General features: G+C 35.1%; 2 protein-coding genes across 3 annotated transcripts in view; one reads left to right on the forward strand and one right to left on the reverse strand.

The window, feature by feature from the left end:
* Positions 1–4,489, reverse strand: part of dmgdh (dimethylglycine dehydrogenase) — a 53,085-nt gene extending 48,596 nt beyond the window's left edge. The window contains exons 1-2 of the mRNA XM_061966286.1: positions 4,263–4,489; positions 16–184 (exon numbers count right to left, since the gene is read on the reverse strand). Of these exons, the coding sequence (XP_061822270.1) occupies positions 16–184; positions 4,263–4,435 (342 nt within the window). The 5' untranslated portion in view covers positions 4,436–4,489. The remainder of the gene's footprint in view (positions 1–15; positions 185–4,262) is intronic.
* bhmt (betaine-homocysteine methyltransferase) overlaps positions 4,307–10,690 on the forward strand; it is a 20,265-nt gene continuing 13,881 nt past the window's right edge. For both annotated transcript variants that reach the window (XM_061966426.2, XM_072914164.1), the window contains exon 1: positions 4,307–4,482. The gene's annotated coding sequence lies outside the window, so the exon portion shown is untranslated. The remainder of the gene's footprint in view (positions 4,483–10,690) is intronic.

Below are 10,690 nucleotides of genomic sequence, written 5' to 3' on the forward strand. Positions count from 1 at the left end.
CAGACCCAAACCCACCGCGTGCCAGGTGGACCCGGCGGTCAGCTCGGACTTCTCCAGCAGCACCACGTCCTTCATGCCGGCCTTGGCCAGGTGGTACGCCAGGCTGGCGCCCACGCAGCCGCCGCCGATCACCACCGTCTCCGCCGTGTCCTTCCAGCGCTTGCCCAGCACGGTGGACGCCTCGCTGGCGATGACAACAGCAAACGCAATCACTAATCATACCTGCAGATTGTCCACCCAAAATAGACATTCGTCGGAAGCCAGGATGCAGGGAAGGTAGGCGAAGTGCAAGCAGGAGGTCCTTTTTATTTAGGTAGAAAAAAAGGAACTCGGAACACTTAATATACGGAGGCTGGAACAAGTTGGAACTAAATGGAACTAATTAACAATGAAGAACCAAAGCCAAACAGGAAATAGTGACAAAACAAGAGCAAAGTCCAAACTGTCATGTGGGGTCGCGACACATGGTTTTGTTCCGTATGTTTGATGTGGACTAAGGTAGTCCTTTTCTTTTCAGATCCTGTTAGCATCTTTATAATTATTTTAAATTTCTTTGTTGTTTTTATTCGTTTTTACATATTTTTCTTTCCATTGTTTAGAATGTTTTTCTTTATTTTGTGTCATTTTGGTTTTGTTATTTGAATCAATTCAAATTTCATTATTTTTAATTGATTATTTTTGTTGTTTGAATTTCAAGTCATTTTATTCATTTCATTTATTTATCTTTAGTCATTTTATTCGTAGGTCTTTGTTGTTGTTTTATATTGTGTTACATGCATTTCTATATTTTGAGTCCTTTGAACTATTTTAAGTTGTAATTTTGTTGTTTGAATTTCAAGTCATTTTATTTATTTTATTTATTTCTCTTTAGTTATTTTATTTGTAGGTCTTTGTTGCTGTTTTATATTGTGTTTACATGCATTTCTTTATTTTGAGTCCTCTGAACTATTTTAAGTTTTATTTTTGTTGTTTGAATTTCAAGTCATTTTATTTATTTCATTTATTTATCTTTAGTCATTTTATTTTTAGGTCTTTGTTGTTGTGTTACATGCATTTATTTATCTTGAGTCCTTTGAACTATTTTAAAGTTTTATTTTTGTTGTTTGAATTTTAAGTCATTTTATTTATTTCATTTATTTATCTTTAGGCATTTTATTTGTAGGTCTTTGTTGTCGTTTTAAATATGCATTTCTTTATTTTGAGTCCTTTGAACTATTTTAAGTTTTATTTTTGTTGTTTGAATTTCAAGTCATTTTATTTATTTCATTTATTTATCTTAAGTCATTTTATTTGTAGGTCTTTGTTGTTGTTTTATATTGTGTTACATGCATTTCTATATTTTGAGTCCTTTGAACTATTTTAAGTTTTATTTTTGTTATAATTTCAAGTCATTTTATTTATTTAATTTATTTATCTTTAGTTGTGTTATTTGTAGGTATTTGTTGTTGTTTTATATTGTGTTACATGCATTTCTATATTTTGAGTCCTTTGAACTATTTTAAGTTTTATTTTTGTTATAATTTCAAGTCATTTTATTTATTTAATTTATTTATCTTTAGTTGTGTTATTTGTAGGTCTTTGTTGTTGTTTTATATTGTGTTACATGCATTCCTATATTTTAAGTCCTTTGAACTATTAAGTTTTATTTTTGATATAATTTCAAGTCATTTTATATATTTAATTTATTTATCTTTATTCATGTTATTTGTAGGTCTTTGTTGTTGTTTTATATTGTGTTACATGCATTTCTTTATTTTGAGTCCTTTGAACTATTTTAAGGTTTTTTTTCACTTATTTATAGTCTTGGTAATTTTGTATACTTTCAAGTAGTTTTTTCAATTAAGTCATTTTCAATATTTATTATTTTGTTGTTTTAATCATTCAATTTAATTTGAGTAATTAGTTTTTTTGACTAAGTCATTTTAATTGTTTGATTTTCAGTTATCTCAATTTAATTATATTCCGTTTTTTGTTTTGTTTTATTGTGATTTATTTCAAACATTCAACCCATTTTAAGTCAATTTCAACTTGTATTTGTTCCAACTAAGTAATTTTTAATTCCTTTATTTTTAGTTACACCAATCTTTCTCTTTGTTTTGAGTCTTTTTTTCCATTTTGGGTTATTTCAAATAACTCACTTTCATGGCTGTTTTTTTTAGTTATGCTAATTAATTTTGATCAAATTCCGTTTTAAGTTATTTTAATTAAGGCATTTATTTTTTTAGTAATTTTCAACGTTTAGTTATTTCTATTGAGTCATTTTCAATTGTTGTCTTTTATTTTGAGCCATTTTTTGCCATTTTTAGTTATCTTACTTGAGTCATTTTCAAATGTTTTTATTTTGAGGTTTTTCTGTCTTTCCAATTAACACATGCTAGCTGAATTTAGCATGCTAACTTTTTTAGCCAATTTTGCAGCTGTGCACCTCAGAGTCATACAACTTTCTAACTAACACATGCTAGCTGAATTTAGCATGCTAACTTTTTTTAGCCAATTTTGCAGCCGTGCCCCTCAGAGTCATACAACTTTCTAACTAACACATGCTAGCTGAATTTAGCATGCTAACTTTTTTTTGTGCCAATTTTGCAGCCGTTTACCTCAGAGTCATACAACTTTCTAATTAACACATGCTAACTGAATTTAGAATGCTAACTTTTTTAGCCAATTTTGCAGCTGTGCACCTCAGAGTCATACAACTTTCTAACTAACACATGCTAGCTGAATTTAGCATGCTAACTCTTTTTAGCCAATTTTGCAGCCGTGCCCCTCAGAGTCATACAACTTTCTAACTAACACATGCTAGCTGAATTTAGCATGCTAACTTTTTTTTGTGCCAATTTTGCAGCCGTTTACCTCAGAGTCATACAACTTTCTAATTAACACATGCTAACTGAATTTAGAATGCTAACTTTTTTAGCCAATTTTGCAGCTGTGCACCTCAGAGTCATACAACTTTCTAACTAACACATGCTAGCTGAATTTAGCATGCTACCTTTTTTTTGCCAATTTTGCAGCCGTTTACCTCAGAGTCATACAACTTTCTAATTAACACATGCTAACTGAATTTAGAATGCTAACTTTTTTTAGCCAATTTTGCAGCCGTGCCCCTCAGAGTCATACAACTTTCTAACTAACACATGCTCGCTGAATTTAGCATGCTAACTTTTTTTTTGCCAATTTTGCAGCCGTTAACCTCAGAGTCATACAACTTTCTAATTAACACATGCTAACTGGATTTAGCATGCTAACTTTTTTAGCCGATTTTGCAGCCGTGCACCTCAGAGTCGTAAAATTTTCTAAATAACGCATGCTAGCTGGATTTAGCATGCTAACTTTTTTAGCCTATTTTGCAGCCGTGCCCCTCAGAGTCATACAACTTTCTAACTAACACATGCTCGCTGAATTTAGCATGCTAACTTTTTTTTTTGCCAATTTTGTAGCCGTTTACCTCAGAGTCATACAACTTTCTAATTAACACATGCTAACTGAATTTAGCATGCTAACTTTTTTAGCCGATTTTGCAGCCGTGCACCTCAGAGTCGTAAAATTTTCTAAATAACGCATGCTAGCTGGATTTAGCATGCTAACTTTTTTTAGCCAATTTTGCAGCCGTGCCCCTCAGTCATACAACTTTCTAACTAACACATGCTCGCTGAATTTAGCATGCTAACTTCTTTTTTTTGCCAATTTTGCAGCCGTTTACCTCAGAGTCATACAACTTTCTAATTAACACATGCTAACAGAATTTAGCATGCTAACTTTTTTAGCCTATTTGACAGCCGTGCACCTCAGAGTCGTAAAATTTTCTAAATAACACATGCTAGCTGAATTTAGCACGCTAACTTTTTTTTTAGCCTATTTTGCAGTTGTGCACCTCAGAGCCATACAACTTGCTACTGACACATATTAACTGTTAGCATTCTAGCTTTTATTTTTGAGTTATTCCAATTGTTTTTTTCTTTTTAATTTTGAGTCGTTTTCCACTTTTAATTGAGTCATTTTCAATTAAATTTTTTTTATTTTGAGTTATCGCAATTCTTATTTTCATTTTTAATTAATCATGTTTCATTTTTAGTTATTTTTTAATTATTAGTTATTTAATTTATTTATTTAAGTCACCCATTCATTTATTTCAATTCGAGTGTTATGAAAAATTATTGTGCGCTTATTATCGCTTTTGGTACGATGCCCAGTGAGGTGCGTTGTGGTGGTCTGCATGAGCAAACAGGAAGCCACTCAAAGTCCAGCATGGAAAAGCTCACCTTTGCTCATCTTGTCTTGCAGTGGTGCAGCGGAAAGTCCTGACGGGCTGCAGACGTGCCACGATGGGCTGCAGACGTGCCACGACGGGCTGCAGACGTGCCACGACGGGCTGCAGATGTGCCACGACGGGCCTGCTCCAGCGCACGTCCAGCAGCTTTAGTATCCCAGACATGCTTCGACTGCGGCCCCCCCCCCAAAAAAAAAGCACGACAGAGACCGGTGAGAAAAGTCCGGCTGCAGTTATAAATAACTAACTGGCTCCCAGACAGAAGTGACAGGACTTTGGCCACGCCCACAATAACCCTGGCCACGCCCACACGGTTGCCAGGTGTCTGAGCACACAACTTGAATTAACTCTCGCACTGCTGGAGCCTTTTTATACCTTAATACTAGACACTTGTTGACTGTCAGCATGCTAACTGCTAGCATGCTAGAAAATTTTGTATGCTAAAGTTAGCATGCTAGCACACTATAGTTAGCATACTAATTTTTTGGGGCGTATTTTACAGTCAAACACCTCAAAGTCATATAATTTGCTGCTTGACACAATGTTAGCTGTTAGCATGCTAACTGTAAGCATGCTAGAAAAGTTAGTATGCTAAAGTTAGCGTGCTAGCACACTATAGTTAGCATACTAATTTTTTTTGGCGAATTTTACAGTCGAACACCTCAGAGACATATAATTTGGTGCTTGACACAATGTTAGCTGTTAGCATGCTAACTTCTAGCATTCTAGAAGAGTTAGTATGCTAAAGATAGCATGCTAGCACACTATAGTTAGCATGCTAAAAAACATTTGGGCGAATTTTACAGCTGAACACCTCAGAGTCATATAATTTGGTGCTTGACACAATGTTAGCTGTTATCATGCTAATTTCCAGCATGCTAGAAAGGGTAATATGCTAAAGTTAGCATGCTAGCCCACTATAGTTAGCATGCTACCTTTTTTTTTTTACGAATTTCACAGCCGAACACCTTAAAGTCATATAATTTGGTGCTTGACACAATGTTAGCTGTTAGCATGCTAACTGCTAGCATGCTAGAAAAGGTAATATGCTAAAGTTAGCATGCTAGCACACTATAGTTAGCATGCTAAAAAAAATTTGGGCGCATTTTACAGCTGAACACCTCAGAGTCATATAATTTGGTGCTTGACACAATGTTAGCTGTTAGCATGCTAACTTCTAGCATTCTAAAAGAGTTAGTATGCTAAAGATAGCATGCTAGCACACTATAGTTAGCATACTAATTTTTTTTGGCGAATTTTACAGTCAAACACCTCAAAGTCATATAATTTGGTACTTGAGACAATGTTAGCTGTTAGCATGCTAACTTCTAGCATGCTAGAAAGGGTAATATGCTAAAGTTAGCATGCTAGCACACTATAAATAGCATGCTAACTTTTTTTTACGGATTTCACAGCCGAACACCTTAAAGTCATATAATTTGGTACTTGACACAATGTTAGCTGTTAGCATACTAACTGTAAGCATGCTAGAAAAATTAGTATGCTAAAGTTAGCATACTAGCACACTATAGTTAGCATACTAATTTTTTGGGCGAATTTTACAGTCAAACACCTCAGAGTCATATAATTTGGTACTTGACACAATGTTAGCTGTTAGCTTGCTAACTTCTAGCATGCTAGAAAGGGTAATATGCTAAAGTTAGCATGCTAGCACACTATAGTTGGCATGCTAACTTTTTCTTTGGCGAATTTTATAGTCGAACACCTCAGAGTCATATAATTTGGTGCTTGACACAATGTTAGCTGTTAGCATGCTAACTGAAAGCATGCTATAAAAGTTAATATGCTAAAGCTAGCATGCTAGCACACTATAGTTAGCATGCTAAAAAAAATTTGGGCGAATTTTACAGCTGAACACCTCAGAGTCATATAATTTGGTGCTTGACACAATGTTAGCTGTTAGCATGCTAACTTCTAGCATTCTAAAAGAGTTAGTATGCTAAAGATAGCATGCTAGCACACTATAGTTAGCATACTAATTTTTTTTGGCGAATTTTACAGTCAAACACCTCAAAGTCATATAATTTGGTACTTGAGACAATATTAGCTGTTAGCATGCTAACATTTAGCATGCTAGAAAGGGTAATATGCTAAAGTTAGCATGCTAGCACACTATAAATAGCATGCTAACTTTTTTTTTACGGATTTCACAGCCGAACACCTTAAAGTCATATAATTTGGTACTTGACACAATGTTAGCTGTTAGCATACTAACTGTAAGCATGCTAGAAAAATTAGTATGCTAAAGTTAGCATGCTAGCACACTATAAATAGCATGCTAACTTTTTTTTTACGGATTTCACAGCCGAACACCTTAAAGTCATATAATTTGGTACTTGACACAATGTAAGCTGTTAGCATGCTAACTTCTAGCATGCTACAAAGGGTAATATACTAAAGTTTGCATGCTAGCACACTATAGTTAGCATGCTAACTTTTTTTTTTTGGCGAATTGTACAGTCGAAATCCTCAGTCATATAATTTGGTGCTTGATACAATGTTAGCTGTTAGCATGCTAACTGCAAGCATGCTAGAAAAGTTAATATGCTAAATTTAGCATGCTAGCACACTATAGTTGGCATGCAAAAAAAAAATTGGGCGAATTTTACAGCTGAACACCTCAGAGTCATATAATTTGGTGCTTGACACAATGTTAGCTGTTAGCATGCTAACGTATAGCATGCTAGAAAGGGTAATATGCTAAAGTTAGCATGCTAGCACACTATAGTTGGCATGCTAACTTTTTTTTTGGCGAATTTTATAGTCGAACACCTCAGAGTCATATAATTTGGTGCTTGACACAATGTTAGCTGTTAGCATGCTAACTGAAAGCATGCTAGAAAAGTTAGCATGCTAGCACACTATAGTTAGCATGCTAACTTTTTCTTTACGAATTTCACAGCCGAACACCTTAAAGTCAAATAATTTGGTACTTGACACAATGTTAGCTGTTAGCATGCTAACTGTAAGCATGCTAGAAAAGTAAGTATGCTAAAGTTAGCATGCTAGCACACTATAGTTAGCATACTAATTTTTTTTGGCGAATTTTACAGTCGAACACCTCAGAGTCATATAATTTGGTGCTTGACACAATGTTAGCTGTTAGCATGCTAACTGTAAGCATGCTAGAAAAGTTAGTATGCTAATGTTAGCGTGCTAGCACACTATAGTTAGCATACTAATTTTTTTTGGCGAATTTTACAGTCGAACACCTCAGAGTCATATAATTTGGTGCTTGACACAATGTTACCTGTTAGCATGCTAACTGCAAGCATGCCAGAAAAGTTAGTATGCTAAAGTTAGCATGCTAGCACACTATAGTTAGCATACACATTTTTTGGGGCGTATTTTACAGTCAAACACCTCAGAGTCATATAATTTGGTGCTGGACACAATGTTAGCTGTTAGCATGCTAACTGCAAGCATGCTAGAAAAGTTAGTATGCTAAAGTTAGCATGCTAGCACACTATAGTTAGCATACTAATTTTTTGGGGCGTATTTTACAGTCAAACACCTCAAAGTCATATAATTTGGTGCTTGACACAATGTTAGCTGTTAGCATGCTAACTGTAAGCATGCTAGAAAAGTTAGTATGCTAAAGTTAGCGTGCTAGCACACTATAGTTAGCATACTAATTTTTTTTGGCGAATTTTACAGTCGAACACCTCAGAGTCATATAATTTGGTGCTTGACACAATGTTAGCTGTTAGCATGCTAACTGCAAGCATGCTAGAAAAGTTAGTATGCTAAAGTTAGCATGCTAGCACACTATAGTTAGCATACACATTTTTTGGGGCGAATTTTACAGTCAAACACCTCAGAGTCATATAATTTGGTGCTTGACACAATGTTAGCTGTTAGCATGCTAACAGTAAGCATGCTAGAAAAGTTAGTATGCTAAAGTTAGCGTGCTAGCACACTATAGTTAGCATACTAATTTTTTTTGGCGAATTTTACAGTCGAACACCTCAGAGTCATATAATTTGGTGCTTGACACAATGTTAGCTGTTAGCATGCTAACTGCAAGCATGCTAGAAAAGTTAGTATGCTAAAGTTAGCATGCTAGCACACTATAGTTAGCATACACATTTTTTTGGGCGAATTTTACAGTCAAACACCTCAGAGTCATATAATTTGGTGCTTGACACAATGTTAGCTGTTAGCATGCTAACTGATAGCATGCTAGAAAAGGTAATATGCTAAAGTTAGCATGCTAGCACACTATAATTAGCATGCTAACTTTTTTTTGGCGAATTTTACAGTCGAACACCTCAGAGTCATACAAATTGGTAGATGACACAATGTTAGCTGTTAGCATGCTAACTGCAAGCATGCTATAAAAGTTAATATGCTAAAGCTAGCATGCTAGCACACTATAGTTAGCATGCTAAAAAAAATGTGGGCGAATTTTACAGCTGAACACCTCAGAGTCATATAATTTGGTGCTTGACACAATGCTAGCTGTTAGCATGCTAATTGCTAGCATGCTAGAAAAGGTAATATGCTAAAGTTAGCATGCTAGCACACTATAGTTAGCATGCTAACTTTTTTTTGGCAAATTTTACAGTCGAACACCTCAGTCATACAAATTGGTAGATGACACAATGTTAGCTGTTAGCATGCTAACTGCAAGCATGCTAGAAAAGTTAATATGCTAAAGTTAGCATGCTAACTTTTTTTGGCAAATTTTACAGTCGAACACCTCAGAGTCATATAATTTGGTGCTTGACACAATGTTAGCTGTTAGCATGCTAACTGCAAGCATGCTAGAAAAGTTAGAATGCTAAAGTTGGCATGCTAGCACACTATAGTTAGCATGCTAACTTTTTTGGGGGGCAAATTTTACAGTCGAACACCTCAGAGACATATAATTTGGTGCTTGACACAATGTTAGCTGTTAGCATGCTAACTGCAAGCTTGCTAGAAAAGTTAATATGCTAAAGTTAGCACGCTAGCACACAATAGTTAGCATGCTAAAAAAATGTGGGCGAATTTTACAGCTGAACACCTCAGAGTCATATAATTTGGTGCTTGACACAATGTTAGCTGTTAGTGTGTTAATGCTCTAATGCTAACTAGCTAACATTAGCATGCTAACTTTTTCAACCAAGTTTTCATCTGAAAAGCTCAGTCATATACCTTGGTCCGAGACACTTGTTGACTGTCAGCATGCTAACTGCTATAGCATGCTAGAAAAGTTAGTATGCTAAAGTTAGCATGCTAGCACACTATAGTTAGCATGCTAACTTTTATAGAAAATTTTACAGTCGAACACCTCAGAGTCATGTAATTTGGTACTTGACACAATGTTAGCGTGTTAATGTTTTCATGCTAACAAGTTAGCATTAGCATGCTAACTTTTTCAACCAAGTTTTCATCTGAAAAGCTCAGTCATATATCTTGGTACTTGACACATGTTGACTGTCAGCATGCTAACTGCTAGCATGCTAGAAAAGTTAGTATGCTAGAGTTAGCATGCTAGCACACTATAGTTAGCATGCTAACTTTTTTTTGGCGAATTTCACAGCCGAACACCTCACTTATATATAATTTGGTACTTGACACATGTTAGCTGTTATCTTGTTAACGTTTTAAACCGATTTTTCATCTTGTAACCTCAGTCATATAACTTGGTACTCGACACATGCTAACTGTTAGCAAATTAGTATGCTAAAGTTAGCATGCTAGCACGCTATCATTAGCACGTTAACTTTCTTTTCGCAAATTTTACTGCCGAACACTTCAGAGTCGTATAATTTGGTACTTGACACATGTTAGCGAGGTAACGTTAGCATGCTAACAAGCTAGCATTAGCATGCCAACTTTTTGAACCAATTTTTCATCTGGAAACCTCAGTCATATAACTTGGTACTTGACACATGCTATCTGTGAACATGCTAACTGCTAGCAAGTTAGTCTGTTAAAGTCAACATGCTAGCGCGCTATCATTAGCATACTGCATTTTTTTGCGAACTTTACAGCTGAACACCCCCGGGTAATATAATTTGGTATTTTACACATGGTAATTGTTAGCATGTTATTGTTAGTATTCTAACATGCTAGCTTTTCAACTTTTTACACTAAATATTTGCATTTTTTTGCAAACCATACACTTCGGAGTTGTATAACCTGGTAATTGATTCATGCTAACTGTTAGCATGCTAACATTAAAAATGCTAGCATGTTAATGTGCTGACATTTAAAATGCTAACGTTAGCATGCTAACTTTTTTAGCCAATTTTACAGCCATACACCTCAGTCAAGTACACTTAGTACTTGACAAATGATACATGTTAGCGTGCTAATCTTGGTATGTTAGTATGCTAACATTAGCATGTTAAATTTTCTAGCCAATTTTGCAGCTGTACACCTCCGAGTCATACAACTTTCTAATTAACA

This window comes from Nerophis lumbriciformis, linkage group LG11 (assembly GCF_033978685.3).
Source record: "Nerophis lumbriciformis linkage group LG11, RoL_Nlum_v2.1, whole genome shotgun sequence".
Classification (NCBI taxonomy): domain Eukaryota; kingdom Metazoa; phylum Chordata; class Actinopteri; order Syngnathiformes; family Syngnathidae; genus Nerophis; species Nerophis lumbriciformis.